At 35.6% G+C, this 17,284-nt stretch overlaps 1 protein-coding gene across 5 annotated transcripts in view; it reads left to right on the top strand.

Annotated features, from left to right (window-relative positions):
• The first annotated feature begins 2,061 nt into the window (after nucleotides 1-2,061).
• LOC143257345 (uncharacterized) overlaps nucleotides 2,062-17,284 on the top strand; it is a 50,292-nt gene continuing 35,069 nt past the window's right edge. The window contains exons 1-2 of one of the 5 annotated variants that reach the window (XM_076515868.1): nucleotides 2,062-2,260; nucleotides 4,764-5,147. In XM_076515868.1, the coding sequence (XP_076371983.1) occupies nucleotides 4,804-5,147 (344 nt within the window). In that variant the 5' untranslated portion in view covers nucleotides 2,062-2,260; nucleotides 4,764-4,803. Of the gene's footprint in view, nucleotides 2,261-2,678; nucleotides 2,809-4,564; nucleotides 5,148-17,284 lie in introns of those variants that run through there. The other 4 variants (XM_076515867.1, XM_076515872.1, XM_076515866.1 and 1 more) reach the window with 4 other exon arrangements.

The raw sequence follows: 17,284 nt of genomic DNA, 5'->3' as shown, positions 1-17,284 counted from the left end.
AGTAAACATCATATTCTGATCGAACGGTCCCCCACTGATACAGCGGTAAGTCTACGGATTTACAACGCTAAAATCAGGAGTTCGATTCCCCTTTGTGGATTCAGCAGATAGTTTGATGTGGCTTTGATATAAGAAAAACATCCACACACAGAAATTACATTTCAAATAATATACACATAATTGCCCGTCATGGCCAGGCGGGTTAAGGTGTTCGACTCGTAATCTGGGGGTCGCGGGTTTTAATCCCCATCGCACCAAACATGCTGGCCCTTTCAGCCATGGGGGCGTTATAATGTGCGGTCAATCTCACTATTCGTTGGTAAAACAGTAGCTTAAGAGTTGGCGATGGGTGGTAATGACTAGCTGCCTTCCCTTACACTGTTAAATGAGGGAGACTAGCGCTGATAGCCCTTGTGTAGCTTTGCGCGAAATTCAAAAACAAACACAAAATTTATTTAAAACGTCTTCCGCTATTACGGCGGTAAGTCTACGGATTTACAATGCTAAAATCAAGGGTTCGATTCCCCACGATGGACTCAGCAGATGGCCTGATGTGGCTTTGCTATAAGAAAACACCCACACGCTGATCGAACGTTTGCAGAGATCCTAAAACTATCCCTAACACCGAGAGCTTTATTTTCATATAAACAAGTCTACTATTGTACCAAATTTAATTAAAAATATTGTATGTATCAAAAATAAACAATATTCTATCGTTAACTGAATTATTTGAGTTATCAACACCCCACAGAGATATTTAATAAGGACTTTAGCGAACAAAAATGGAGGTCTTGAAGCTAGTGGGGCTAACCCTAACATGACTTCTGCTCCCATAGCTACAAAGTCTACACGCAGAAAGTTTCGGAAACGTTCCAAATATAGTGTATGTTGAAGGGTTTAAAAATTAAATGTATTTGCCGAGATAATAAGAAAAGGATAAATAATTAAACCCTGTTCCAAGAACAGGCTTCCCATTTTTAAACTTTCAAGTTCTTAAAATCTTCAAATAATTAAATAAACTCACATTAAAGACTTAAACATAACAACAATAACAAAAAAACCGTTATAAGAGAAAAATTAATTTATAAAAAATGGATTTCAAAAATGAAGTCAATGAGATAATCGTACAAAACTACAATGCTAGCAGTTCCTAATTTTGAACAGGTAAACAAGAGAAAAGTAGCTAGATAATAGCACCCATCGCCAATTTCTGGGGTATTCTAATTAAATAGTGGGATTTGTCTGTTATTCTTACAACACATCTACGGATTCAAAGTGCAGTGCGCTCTTTTATGACAATAGGACACGAACCACAGATATTTGGAAATCATAGGTAGGCACATTACTACCGGCCTGGCATGGCCAGGTGAGTTAAAGCGTTCTACTCGTAATCTGAGGGTCGCGGGTTTGAGTCCCCGTCGCACCAAACTTGCTCGCCCTTTCAGCCGTGGGGGCGTTATAATGTGACGCTCAATCCCACTATTCGTTGGTAAAAGAGTAGCTCAAGAGTTGGCGGTGGGTGGTGATGACTAGCTGCCTTCCCTCTAGTCTTACACTGCTAAATTAGGGATGGCTAGCGCAGTTAGCCTTCGAGTAGCTTTGCGCGAAATTAAAAAACAAACAAAACAAACAAACAAGGCAAACTACTATCTAAGCCACACCCTACCCAGTCCTATTGGGTGTTAAGCAGTTGAATACGGTATGAAATATGATTTAAGGGTACTAAGTAATTTTCCTTTGTAACTTTATATGAAGAAGAACATCGAATTTTTTTAAAATAATATTTCACATATCTACCTTTTTCTTACATAATTTGATGTTGCTTTTTTTTTAATGAAATTATTGTTTTATATTTTGGTGAAAATAGTAGTCTGAAATTATTGAGAAAAATCCGAGGTGAACACAAAAATTTCCAGAAATTGGTAAAAACAGTGACGTTTAATAATTTGACTGAAGTATCTCAAACGTACATGGAAAGCGTTTGATGAGTTTATATTATTTAGGATAAAAGTCAAATCAGAGTGACAACCGGAACATATTTCAGGTATAAGAACTGAGATAATAGGTTTTAGAAACAACAACGCTGTGTTTAGATTTTGGCGTATTCTCGGAGTGTGTTAATACTTTATATCAAGACTCGAATCGAATGATGCCGGAAAAAGAAAACACTTCAGATGTTGCGCGTTCACAAAAAATAATTTTTATTTTGTATCTTAAAGTTACTGGATAATGACATTCTTACAATTTCTACTGGCAAGACGTAAGTGTCTAATGCTTGTTGTGTTATTGCTGATATATTAAATTTAATCGTTTATTGTAACTTACATTAGAATTCGCCTAAATCGCTTAGATCTGTAATGATTGTACCCTACCCTACAATTTAGGCCTAATACCATTCCTAGTTTTCAAAAACAAAAGTATACACGGGTTTCACGACTTCAAGCTATTAAATTATATCTATGCATATTACACGTTATTAAATTGACGTTAATAAAATAAATATAATTGTTAGCATATTTTAATTGTGGTAACCTCTTTGGTTTTATAAATCATATTAAATATAATTTTAAGCATGTAGGTTACAAAACTAATGAGAAATGTATAATGCAAGGAATGTTTAAAAATTGGCAGACATAAAACTGCAATTTTAATTAGGAAAATTAAAAAAATGTACACAGAACGTAACAGAAATGGTAAGTGATCAGAAACGCCCTCAGTAAACCCCCTACAAGTTACAAGTACTGCGATATTTTAGTCTCGGAGCTACTTTTACTGAAGAGTTACGTCTCCGTTTAGTTCGCAAAATTGGTAAGTTATACTCTTATTTTTAAGTTAAACTTGCTTTTACAATTAGAATGACTCATGATACTCAGAAAACGTGTGTAAATAGGATAAAAAAGTAAAAGATAAATCTTAATATGAGACGTTTATTGTTCTTTCTTTTTAAATTAGAAAAGTAATGTTTCTTGTCATGTAACGTACTGTATCATGAGAAATTTATCCAGCGTCATTTATGCAAGATAAGGGTGAGGTTTTGAAGGGATTTGCTATATCGACTGTAATCTTGGGTTTCCACTAGATTAACGTCATTGATGTCCGTTTTGGGCGATACACCAATGGAAGCGTTTCCGAGAATTATTTTCTAGATAACTAATGTATCTAGCAGACCACTTATTTATTTACTTCTATACCATACATGTTTTTAGAAATTGACTCTATTCATAAATCATGAAATAAAACGTTTTAACTCGAGCTGCAAGCCTTTTTTAAAAACTTAATTTTTAGCATATTGTTTCTGTTATTTTGTGGAGTAACTTTTCAAAATGGAATCATTTTTAAACACGACAAAACAAATTTGATCTGTTTGTATAATCATCAATGACCTTAATTTATTATACAGAACATCTGGCAACTTCGTAAAATTTATTGTTTCTTTTAATAAAATGGGGAATACGTACACGTGTTTTAACTTTTCTTTCATGAAAATTCGTTAATTTTATGAGGTTAAGAACAGTGAATAAAACATCTTTAATTCAATTAGTGTATTGTATAACGTTAAAAACGACAGAGCCACTGTCATTTTTGATGGTGAAACTTTTAATAAAAATATATTCCTATAGCATTTTATTTTACTGAATACAAAAAAAAAAAAAAAGATATGGAAATGTTTGGATCAAAAGCTGTAGGAAATACGTACAGTTTGTATGTTACCTGGAATAATTCTTTTGTTGACATGGTTGTTATATCCTAGCCAGTTTAATGACTAAAGTAACCGCCATAAACCTAATGCCGTCTTAATTATACCCAAATGAGTATTTAGTTGTCGTTGAAAGCTTACAAATCGACTATTTTCCAGTCACATTTTCACCGGAGACTTAGTAAGTCCATATTTGTTTCACTTGCAACAAGTAGGCTGTTTGAGAATGTGTACTGAAAGTCTAGAACTAATTTTGAACATCACCAGGTTCCAATCTCGCCCACCAGGTAAAAGAATCAAGTTTGTTCTGTCACATTTAGTCATGGATGTTGCAAATATAAACCAGCTACTCGACAACAAATATTAGGGTAACTCTTTTTTTTTCAAACCCGAATAATTTAGCTTTACGTTAAATCTTACATAAAATTACTCATAATAACTTCGACCACATTGTGTCGAAGACCGCTTTTCGTTTTCTTAATTTTTAAAAGTTTATATCTTCACACAATTTTATCATTTTGTAACCTAATATGTCATAATAAAATCAGTTTAAAGGTAAATCTATTGACAATCGAGATATTACTGTTAGTCTAACTAAAGATGAAATGCCAATTTACCGGTTATGAAAAAGTAAGATAAATTTCTAAATTAAATACAGTAAGTTAAAATTGTTAAGATAAAAGGATTTAATGGTGGTATGTAGCACTTTAGTTTTTGGTTTGTTTTATTTCTTATTTTTTTATGAAAATGAGCGAATGAGATTTTGTGATCGTTTCCTTTACAATTGTTACACCTGGTTGTTGTAATACAAATAATTCCGTCAAATGTTATACACGCGAAGCTCGATAGGTGACTCTGTTTGTCGTACTCGATCATCGTGTTTCTACGAAGCGTGTCACACCACTCACTGTGTGTGTAATTTTGTTATTAGTACAGAAACAGCATCAGACAGTTCTAGAAATCCTAATTGTAAATGACTGCACTATTACTCATATTATTTAAAAAAATTATTTAGTTATTATCTAAGACTCACTTCAAGCTCTAAGAATTAGTTTCCTACTTGTAGCTGCGAAAGTTCTAAGTTCATCAATCAATGATTGTGAAGCATGCCTGTTGCGGGACACACAATAACCAATCACTGTAATATCAATAGTAGCCGAGTGGTGAATTCGGCAAATGGTGGTACTACGAGTGCTACAAAAGAAGTTATTTGCGATACTGTGATAACCATGTGTACCGACAATGGAAAAATTGTATCTGGGGTAAATCTAGTAGAAAAACGAAATTTATCGAAAAGTTTTTCTTGCACGTCTGAAGTCAGGCAGCTGAACCTCGGGGCAGTAATTTTGGATGAAAACCCAAGTAAAATACCAGCATCACAACTTCGCCGCGTGATGTGCAGCCAGCTTCCATCTCTTCCAGCATCTTTTGGGTTTTATACCAGAGAAGGGTAAGTATTTACGTTACAGTAAATGTTTGAGTTAAAACAGCTTCTTATGACCAGTTGAATAATTATTAATGATATTTTAAAATTCTAGGAAGTACCTAGATTGAGAATATAAAAGAAATTGTGAAAATTTTAACTTTGTAATTTGTCAATTAAAGGCAGAGTAGTAAGATTTGAACAGGAATTTCTGTAGTTAATACATATTTTACTGGTTGCTTGCAAGTTTCTCTAACCAAGGTTTTCCAAAACTTCATACTTTGTTCTGAGTAAATATGATTTTAAATGAGAAATTCCCATAACATGGCCCCATGTCAACCCTTTTATGCCACCAGTTCTTTTTTAGAGACTCTAAACCCTTCTCTTGGAGTTTGTAAAAAAATATAAATGATTTCAAAGGTATGTTCCAGAATGGCCGTAAAAAGATGTCTAATCTCACCAGGAGAAAAAAAAGAAGAAAATGATAAAAGCTGGAGATGTGTGTGTGTGTGTTTGTTATACTTAGGGGGTCTTAGAATCCTGGAACATAATGTTAAAGGCTTCAGTTCACTGAGGTCCCTCATGGGATATTCAAACAACCAACATGCCTGTAATGCAACCTCTCACATAAACATTAAAATGGAATAATCAGAAGATGTGCCTTTAACAAAAACAGAAATGATTTTGCCTTATGAACATGTATAGATATGACTTTTAGGTGTATCATTTTTTATCATAATATCACAAATTTTGCTTCCAGTCTTGTTATTCCACATTTACAACAGACTTTCATGGTTAGTTTATCAAAACTGTAACATTTTTATTTACCACAATTGTATCACTTCTGTTTTGGAACTTAGATAAAATATAAAAATTTGTAAGCCTTCTACAGTGCTAGTATTTTTCAAAATCTCTATCACTCGGTATATTTATTTGCCAACAGGTCAGTTACTTTCTTATAATGGTGAAACCAAAACTTAACTACAGACAGATCCAAGAACCCATTACAGAATTTTTTTTATCACAGTTATACATATGGGCAAAGGTTTGGATTATTGTTCTTGAATTATCTCACTAGCTAACATTTTCTCTAAGCAGAACTCAAAGTGAACCACCTTATACTTCAAAATATTGAAACATATAGTAAGTGGAAAATATTCTGAAATATAATTGTATCAATCCTTCTTATTGAGGAGTGTTTCCTGTGTTTGCCTCATGTCTGACTAAAGTGACTGTCTTTAAAGTTACAGTGAGGAGGGGGAGTTAATTCTAAAAATTTAAATACAATTAAAATCATGTATACTATAGATAAATAAATTTTGATAAAAATGTATTTCTTCATATATGTAACTCTTCAGAGTATGTGTTTGATGTATTTGGATTGTTAATTTGTAACAAGAATAAATATTTATATTTGAAAAAAAATATCTAAACATTTAGAGGCTGAGCTTATACTCCAGATCTACACCAGGTTTTCAGTATTTTAAAAGCATCTGAAGCCTGTGGAGACAGTAATACTCAAAGAAATACTTTAATCACTTTTGGAACCATACTACTAACCTTTTTTTAAATTAGGAAAACTTTTAGTCGACAATCTAATTTTCCACCCACCTGTAATTAGTCCATCCCTTTCTCTGCTAAAATATTTAAACATGGGGGGGGGGGGGGTTATATGATAATGTGGACATCATGTAATACATTGGTAGTTTGGTTTTTTTCAGTGTTTTTATGATTAATATATAGATATGAAATACTATGTTTTTGAAGTTTTATTTATGCTTATGGGTGCTGTGAGTTTGGATGAATGGGTTTGTAGCTATCAAACAGGAAGCCCCTATCAGAAACAAAAGTAGGGACCTTCTCTTAAAAAATATATAACAAAAACAAGTTATTAAGGTTTCTAAAACCATGTCAAACATTGTTCCTTAGTTCCACTTTTTTGGTGCTTTTAAAGATTGTTCAGGTGGGAGCTTCCTTTTGAGAGGAGTCTTGGATGTGAAATACTCTTGCTTATGGTGGCAGAGAAGACTGTTCCAGAAGTAGTGTGAGAGAATTTCTAGATTTCATAGTTGTAGTGGTAATTGGTTGTTAGAAATGTTATTCAAAAGCTGTGTAAAGAACTTGTGCTTGTGGTTGTTTTTTTGTGGGGCTTTATTTTGGTAAAACTGGCAATATTTCAGGATGTTACAGAAGATAAACACTTTCAACTGTTTGAAGCCTTAACCCTGTGTGCATGGGTTTGATCCATTGGACGAACCCCATGGTGAAGAAATATTGACCAGTGAATATTAAATTTTCTCTGTGTATCTGGACAGAATGTGATGAGGTTTGAATAAAATGTTTGTTATGTTACAAACATTAGGTGTGTCTATGAATTTGATGTCAGTCGAGCTTTGAGAACTTGGAATTCATAGTAATGTTCACGTGAAGAGTGAAGACACTTTTATTCATCATATAAACTGTATAATGTATTTACATAATCTAGAACCTCTTGAGATACATCTACGGTTTTTCAGTATCCCTGTATATGTTATTTACTCTGTTCTACCACAAACTGTCACTAAATCACCAATGTATAGTAAAATCACAGGTTAAGTTTCATATCAAGTACTTGGTACCATGTTGAATGGCACTTTGTACATTGTATGAACAGGGTTAACTAAAACCTCTTTTACTAAATTTTACATTAGTTCAATTATTTCAAGAATTTTAAGGACAGTTAAAGCGATAAAGAATGTGTCAGTAACACTTGATCTGTTATTTCCAATGGCCATGAGGCACCAGAGCCCGTCAGGCCAGATGATGCGTTGTTTATGTCACGTTGCTTAAACACCGATTCTTTTGATATCTTTGGCAAGGTGGTTAAGGCACTCGACTCGTAATCTAAGAGTCGCGGGTTCCAATTCCATCACACCAAACATGCTCGCCCTTTCAGCCCTGGGGGCGTTATAATGTGGCAATAAATCCCACTATTTACTGGTAAAAGAATAGCTCAAGAGTTGGTAGTGGGTGGTGATGACTAGCTGCCTTTCCTCTAGCTTTAAACTGCTAAATTAGGGGCGGCTAGCGCAGATAGCCCTCGTGTAGTTTTGCGAGAACTTCAAAAAATAAACAAACAATCGTTTGGTGTGAACGTGATTAAATTAGTGAACTGTGTTTTTACCAATTTATTCAAGCCATTACACACCAGAATTAGGTTTATGGTTGTTAAGATCGAAATGTTTAGTTATTTGCTTTTTCTTACACTGTTGTATGAGACATTAGCGTGAATGACGTACAAGGCCAGATAACTGTTTATTTTCTAATTGATAAATGTCTACTGTGTTGAGCCATCTAACGCCCTCACAGAAGTATCTTCTTCATTGTAATAAAATTATTTTATTTTAATAATTACTGATTTCATACTATTAATTTTCATTCGAACTACATTAAAAAACTTTGTTTTTCTTCTAAAAATAACGAGGAATAACATACAGCTAGTTGCGACACTTAAAACATTTGCAGGTTTTAATGCCCTCAGCTTAAAATTTTCTCTATTCTATCATCTTCACGCACGCCATTTACGCTATGATTTATTACAGGCATTATGTTTTAGATCCATATATCCTGGTCTGTCGAAAAAAAACACCTTAGATGCAACATTATTTAATAAAACTGCACATAAACAATAAAGTAATGGTATTTGTAATAGTGTACTAAGTATGAACCTGTTAAGAGGCTCCACTTTGACAGGATTTTATAAATTCAGAAAAGGAAACCCTCAAAAATGAAGACTGAAACCGCACTAAAGAGAAAAGTATCTAAGAAGTGTGTATAGTAGTCAACGAAACAAACCGAATCTAAGTTATTGAAAATTAAAGTTCTAACAAAGGGAAATTTTGCTGATTATACAGAAACGTCTGAATGCATGTTCAGAAAATAATAAACATGTGGGTTTGAACAAACTACACGGGCGTATTTTAGACCTCAATAAGTCGTGAAAGATCGTAGAAACTGTATTTAGTGTATTTAAGGCATTTTAAAGGAAATTACACGCGGTTTAAATGTTTCTGTGAAATACCTTGTAAGTGGAAGAATTGAAGTTAAAATCGTAGCCACTCGTCATGTGATAACAACGACTTTGTGCCATCATGTATCATACTCATGTTGAAGAGTTAAAAACAGGAAAGGTGATTCGAATTGTAAGTCCAATATACAATCCGAACTTTTCCGACAAGCCCTATTATCTAACGATATGAGATTTGTAACGTTTGATCAAGAAATTTGTAAGAAGAGCTCCAAACACACAAACGCGACCGTATTACTTATATAGATAAGTAAGCAGTTTGCCTTCTGCCGCCATTTTATCTTGTAGAATAATAATAATAAAAAATTAGATGTCTTAGATAAGAATGTGGAACCTTGGTACTTGGGCTGTTTTAAAAAACACTCAATCATAGTTAGGGTGGAGTTACCTGGCATTTCCGGGGCTTCTAGTTGTTGTTGTGGAGTGGTATAACTGTTATCATTTATCTCAAGTGGAAGGGGGCAACTTATCTCATTAGAAGACGTAGCTGATAGCGATATGTGTCACTGTGAAGGTAAAACATGTTTTGCAGTAACTCATAATTCACTTAAATGGAACTCAAAGTGTTAAACATATTAACAAATGTAATGTCGGGTCCTGATTGAGGTCATGCGATCAAAAGGTTTATTTTGGGTGGACAGTTGTCGTCCTTCTCGCTAGGTGCTGTCCCTGCCCCTGGTTCTTTGCGCCATAAATCCAGTGACGACCAAAAAAAGAAAGTGTATTTTAGTGTGAGATTTTGTAAATAAAAGAGCTAAAAGCGTAAAGTGTTATGAAACATCTGAATACCGAGAAAAATATAATGATGCACGACAACAGTCATGTTTTGTGTTCCAGAACGTTGACATCTCGGCCTTTATTTAACTAGCATCGTGCTCTGATGTAGGGTTCAGAACCGCATCTCGTGATACACATAGCCCCGGATGTATTAATCAAGCTTATCTGTTGTCCTTCAATTATTTCTGTCGCTAACCCAATGGAGATCAGCACCTGATAGAAACGGTAGGACACTCGTGGGTCTTGAGAACTTGTACCAAGTTTGTTCTCTGTGTAGGTATGAACATAAATCCAGAAATGACACCCAAAATGTCACGAGGAGGGTCAGAAACACAAAATACGATGCCGGCTGCGAGTTCAACAACCCTTTAAGCTTGTTCCTTGACCTTACCATGTTTAGGTGACCTGTTCGTTTCGTTTCAGTTCCTTTCGAACCCCCAGGAAGGAAGAAAAGAGCTAAGACATTCGCACATGGTATCTGGGCACGTGCTAAGTTTGGTCCCGCTAGTGAGATGCGGGGGTTAACATAAAATCCGATGTCAGATTCGTGCTAAGCAACATCACAAACGCTAATCTTCACCTATCATGCTTGGGTGACCTTCCAGAGGCATTTCAGCTCCCCTTGGTAGGGGCGGCTACACCATAGAGATAAAGGACCTCCACTCAGATTCTATCTGCCAAGTTTGGCTCTGGTTTAATACAGTTTTTGGAGTTTGCAATCGAATACGGACGAGGTTAGTTAACATAAGATATTATTACTTCCACGTGCGTTTATACGATACGTCAACTACAACAATAACTCTTCTACGTTCAAATGATGGAAATTATTATTTTAACCATATTGACTACTTAACACCATTCAGTATTAGTGGGGTCTACATATACACAACTGGCAGTTTGTTTGTCATATCAGTCAGTGTGAAGGATTGGATGAAGTCAGTCATGTTCCAAGTAAAATACAGAGGGCTCCAGCTGTAATGAGTGAAGTCGGTCATTGTCTGTGTAAAATACAGAGGGCTCCAGCTGTCATGAATATGGTTAATTGAAATATTAATGAATATTTGTCTTCTTTGTATGTTACGACGGAACCTTTAACTCAGAAGGTGATGGATCATCACGAGCAATTTGAGGCACAAATGGTCTCGAAAAACGTTTTTAAAACGACGGATTCTATCCTGTCGACATTTTTCCAGTTGAGAATCACTTACTACAAAGCAAATAATAGTAATTATATAATGTTTTGGATTCTTTATTGGATTAAACTGGAATCCATAGTGACTTTACAAATCGATGGTATCGGAACTTTACCAAAGTGTTCCCCACACTTGATACATAAAAACAAAGCTATATCTGTATACATGTTTACTCTTTTGGGTTTGTTGAGGTTTATAAAGACTATAAGAATGACCCAGTGTCGTGTATACGTTTAGCTAGTCGAGTGAAATTTATTTGGTGTTCATGGTTCCAAGTCCACGTCGTTTAAAGTTGTCTACATAACACTATATACCGTCTTGGCAACGGACCATTGGCGAGAACTTCTTTCTTTAGATAAATGGAACACCTACAAGGCCTAATGTATTCTAATTCACAGGGTCATCCGGTCTTGTCAACCCCCTCCCTCGTTGCACACGGCCCACTGGTCAAGGTTGAATCTACATATGTGAAATGCTTAGTTAAACACAGTGAACCTTAGGTGTAAAGTGATTACAGTATCCTGTTGTTCCTTGCTGTGTGTCACCAGCCATCATATTTTCCACATCTTTTCTGCTTGGAAAAATATCCGAAAGAACTATCAAAACGCAGATCAAACTTTTCCAACTCCTCACCCATCTGGGTGGGTTAGGGTGGGGTTGCTGTTTTGTTATACTTCAGTAAATTCAAGTTGTATTCGTTTCTTTCTTCCAAAAGTTAATGGTCACTAACTTGTGAATAATATTAAATTAGGATGAATTTGTTTTACTGTATCTTCCTCGGGCACCCACAGTTTGGGCTGACGTAAATGATTACGTCACACCTCACAGATAGGAAGTCGAGACAAGACAATAAATATGAGCGAACTTCCACTACTTGCCAACAATTCTAACACTTTGTGTAATAATAATAATAATAGCATGACGTCGTAATTAGTAAGTGGGTTCGAATAACAGTGAAGTATGCTAATCTTTCGTGTTTTTTATTTTGTGTCTTATTTGACCTAATCAACCTTATTTGGACTATTATATACCGGTATAAATTATAACTTCCTCTATAATAAAACGCTAAAAGCCATTTAATTGACAGTTGTCCTGTTCGTTAATGCTTTAAGAGCATTTATTTCACTTGTTTAACCCCTTTTATGTCCTTGTTTTTGTTGTGAAGTTCTATGAATTGACGTATATTAAGTACATATCTATTAAACTCGGCTTTGCAAAAATGTGCACTGCAGTAGTTTTTGGTTTTGTTTTTTTGTAAATTAAACACAATATTAACGATTCGTTACTGCCCCCACTTCTGTAACGTCTCAACTTGGTTTATTTGAACATGTTCAATTTTCTACGAATTCTAAAGTTCGTCGTTGACTTGTAAAAGCGAAATTCATGGTTCGATCCTTGTAATGGGCAAAGTACAAGCGCCCTCTTCAGTAGCTTTATAACGACATCAGTATGCTCTTTGTGCTCTGCCTAGATTTGTATTATGATAAGTCTCCATAAGTAATGCTGAGTCACCGTGGAGAGGAACAAACACTGAACTTTGGGGTTTTCTCCAAGTTGGAATATTAACGTTACCGTTTTTGCGTATACGAAAGCTTGGAAGCGCATTTCACGTGCCAGTCATCTGACGGAGGCACCCACATCACGAGCTTCCCAACTGGTCGTATTACTTTTATTGTGTTAACACTTTCTTTTCTTTTTCTGCAAGAGGCCAGGTGGTTTAAGGCGTTCGACTCGTAATCTGAGGGTCGCGGGTTTGAATCCCTGTCGCACCAAATATGCTCGCCCTTTCAGCCGTGGGGGCGTTATAATTTGATGGTCAATCCCACTATTCGTTGGCAAAAGAGTAGCCCAAGAGTTGACGGTGGGTGGTGATGAGTAGCTGCCTTCCCTCTAGTCTTACACTTCTAAATTATGGACAGCTAGCACAGATAGCCCTCGTGTAGTTTTGCGCGAAATTCAGAAACAAGCAAAAAATTATTCTGCAAGTTTTCTCGGTTGTAAGCCTGAAGGCTTATAACACTAAAATCCGGGTTTCGAAACCCACAATGGACGCAGCGTAGATAACAGATTGTGCAATTTTGTGCTTAACAATAAATAAATTCTTTTACAAAATATCTGTTTTTCAGCTTACTGTAGCACGAAGCAAAAAGCGGTAACTCGTTCCTTCACGCTGCAGTATATTGTGACATGGGTGTGACCGTTACTGCGATTTGAGACATCTGCACATATATTTGCATACTTAATAATTACATGTATTTACTGTAGCTTTTCTTCGTTTCAGTTACTTATTTTTAAAAGTTCTAACATTCAAATGCGGGGCCCAATCCCTGCACGTGGCTACTTGTACAGCTTTGTACTTAACAGTAAACAGCAAAAAAAACAACAAAGAAACAATATTATTTACATATAACTACTACACGCACTCGAAGCTGTGGGTGCGTTTCAAGAGTGACAGTCAATCCTTTAGCATTGATGGTGAATGCTAAGTTGCTGCTGTTAGTTGCTTTTCTTCTACTCAGGGACGATGACAGATTCACACAGAGGTTGCTGATCCAAAACTGAAAGTCAGCAAAAGATTTCTCTTCTCTATGCTTCTTCACAGACAGGTATCCTGTCCTTGTCAATACACATGAGCACGACACTATTGACAAGTTGGAAGGGCAATATTTGAACTATTAAATTGATACTTTCTCAGAAACTGTCCTTCAGTTGAATGTTGACAAGTTTTGGGTTCAGCTGTCTACAGTTAAGGATGGAAATGGCAACCAGAAGTATGACATTCTGTGTAGGGTTATACTTGGAATTCTTACAATCTTCCATTTTAATGCTGACAGTAAAAGGATATTTAGTTTAGTGACTAAAAACAAAAGCAAGTTCAGACCAAACTTGAGCTCCTCAGTTTTGAGCAGTATTATAACACACAAGATGTGTATGCAGTCAAATGGACAATGTTGTTATAACTCCCAACCATCCAGAGACTTTCCCATGAAAGCAAAGGCTGCAAAACTATTACAATAAGTGTCATAAACATGATATAAACTAGTTCTTACACAAAGGCTTTTTCTGCTTACTGTTTGTGCATGTTCAATGTTGTTTTACCAGTGTGTTTGTTACTCTGAACAAAATAAAAGACATAATTTCAAAATATTTTTTTAAAATTTATTTATTAAATACACAAAACAATCATAAATGAGCAATCTATTGCAGTAATAAATAATAATAGTTATAATAATAATATAATAATAAACAGCTTTGAGACATTGGTCAGGCCTAGTAGCCGCAAATGATAACGGGCTCTGTCTTCAATCATTACGCTCAGTCATTTGAAATAGGTGGCATCTCTGAAGTTGTACTGTTACATTGTTGTTGTTTTTTGTTTTCTTAATGTGTAGAGATATCAGCCTTTGGCTATTAATTTTGTGTTCTAACGAGTTTTTTCTTTAGTCGACTAACCGTTCTTCTAAGGAGATAAACGGGAATAAAAAGGAAGTGTAAAATGTCAGAGTTAGAGACTTGGGATTAGTTAACTCGTCAAATACGAGAGGAAAGTGTTTAACAAAGGATATCATATACTCTTTAGAATACGTAGAATATAATGAAGTTGTACTGTTACATTGTTGTTGTTTTTTGTTTTCTTAATGTGTAGAGATATCAGCCTTTGGCTATTAATTTTGTGTTCTAACGAGTTTTTTCTTTGTGATAAAATGACGCAGTACACTGATCTAGCTCACCTGGTAAACTGATATAAGATTTTTTCTTCGTTAGATTAAGAAAGCCCGGCCCCCAGGCGTATTTTACACACATTAATAGTAAACTGTTTATTTTTGATAAATGGATTCAGAGACATACATACATTTGTAAGTTGGATACATCATTTTCAGAGTGTTGTAATACGTCGATACACCATTAGTTTTCTTGCTTGTCATTTCAACATAGATGTTTATCAAATATTTTCATTTATTCTAGGTATGCGCAATTTTCACGTAACTCTATTATTCTAATGAGATTGCACCTGTTCTGCTCATGGGTGTTGGGGATATAATGCATCACTGTGTGCAAGATATTTTGCAACCTAGATAATTACGTCAGTGTTCTTCAGTAGCAAGTCAGGTGGTATCGTTAGACTAACCCTATTTAGTACTAATCATGTGGCTAGTCGTAAGAACAACTACTACTAACCACGTAACTAATACAGGTAAACATCGATATAAAACGCATCGATAAAGCACGATAATCAGTTGGGCGCGATGGGGTCTTAGGCCCCAAATTTTTTGGGGTTTCTACAGAGGCCGCCGCTTAATATTACCACTGCTTAATGTAATCAGCCGGTTAATGTGATCAAAAATCAAAAACCAAATCCACTTCAATCTTTTTGTATGGTTTTCACGCCGCATATTGTGATCAAACCCCGGCCTGCATGTAATAATTTACTTTTCACCTGTAACTAGAGCGGCACCCACAAGATTCGACCACTACTCATTGGCAAGTTTCGACAACCAAGATGTTTCCATCACCTCAACATGAAGACACTACCACTTGACTACAACAGCAGCAAAAACGCATGGATCACAGCAACAATCTTTGAAGAATGGTTTCATCAGGAATTCGTCCCAGCGGTCAGGAAGCACCTCAGAACACAGAAGAAAGAAGAGAAGGCCGTACTACTATTGGATAATTGCCCAGCACACCCGCCGGCAGAGAACCTCACCAACAGAGATGGAAAGATTACCGTACTCTACTTACCCAAAAACACCACCAGCAAGATTCAACCACTTGACCAAGGGATCATCGCCAGCTTCAAGAGAGAATACAGAGCTCAACTGGTCAAGGCCATAGTCGATGATATCAGCAACGTACCAGAGTTCTTGAAGAAGATGACCATCAAGGACGCCATTTACATGAGCAGCATAGCATGGAACAAGATAAGCCAGAGCACCATCATCAATTGTTGGAATAAAGGACTCAAAGAAGCAGCACCAGAACCACAACCAGAACCAATAGAAGAAAAAGATGACATTTTCCATGGATTTACAGCAGAAGAAGTAGCAGAGGCAGAAAGGAAGTTTGTAGACTACCAGGATGGACTCCCCTTGACAACCCTTGTGAAGCAGTGGGCCGAGATTGACGAAGTAGCACCAGTTACCCAGCCATCCCTCACAGATGAAGAGATCCAGAAAGCAATAGAGAACCCAGCGGCAGCACCCACAGATTTTACCACTCCAGATGAAGAAGAAGAAGATGACCCCATTCCAGAAGAACTCAGGAATTGCATCACCTCAACTCAGGCAGTACAGTACACAGAACAACTTCTATATTGGGCAGAACACCACAATCTAGGAATTTGCAAGATACTACAGATCCAGGACCTAATGAGAACTGCGAAGAGGATGCGGAACCAAGGAGGAAGACAATAGACACTTTTGGAGGCTTTTGAAAGAAAGAAGACTACTGAGTAACTATAAATTTGTGCATTTCAACTTGTTTTATGTGCTTACTATATTTTATTGTTATTAAATTTTTTGAAAAATCCGTTTTTGTTTCAGTACTGAATTCGTATTTTAAACTTTGCCATGACATTTTTTTATCTGGTAATTATTTGACTTCAGTTTGTACTTAGATTTTAATAATTAGTAAATAATTATCAAAATTAATTACTATATGTATTAACTTTTAAAATTGAACTAATTTAAATCAGCGTCTAATCGTAAAAACGATCACATGATTGCTCTGACGGAACTACTTTTAGAATATCAGCCCCCATCAAAGTAATGAATTCGATAAATTTCTTTAGAATTCTGCTTTTTACATTTAATTTCAGTCTTAAAATTGAGTTTAATAAATAAAAATAAATAAAAAAATGCTATATCATTGGTGTAAGTAGTTTTGTTTGTTTTTCTTTATTTCACTACTAAACGCGTAAATTTTGCATTATCGCTCACCCCGAGGGTAAAAAAAAAATATAATCAAATCGGTATAAGGCGCAATCAGATACAACGCGGTCGAATTTTTTGGACCCCAACTAGCGCCTTATATCGATGTTTGACTGTACTTATAATTCAAAAATACGACCTCTATTTTTAAATGAGAATCACTAGTTCGTGGCTGGCCAGCGCTAGTTGCTTTAAGCC

Source organism: Tachypleus tridentatus, chromosome 7 (assembly GCF_004210375.1).
Source record: "Tachypleus tridentatus isolate NWPU-2018 chromosome 7, ASM421037v1, whole genome shotgun sequence".
NCBI lineage: Eukaryota > Metazoa > Arthropoda > Merostomata > Xiphosura > Limulidae > Tachypleus > Tachypleus tridentatus.
Note: the sequence above shows the minus strand (reverse complement) of the source record. Positions and strands in the feature narration are given on the sequence as shown.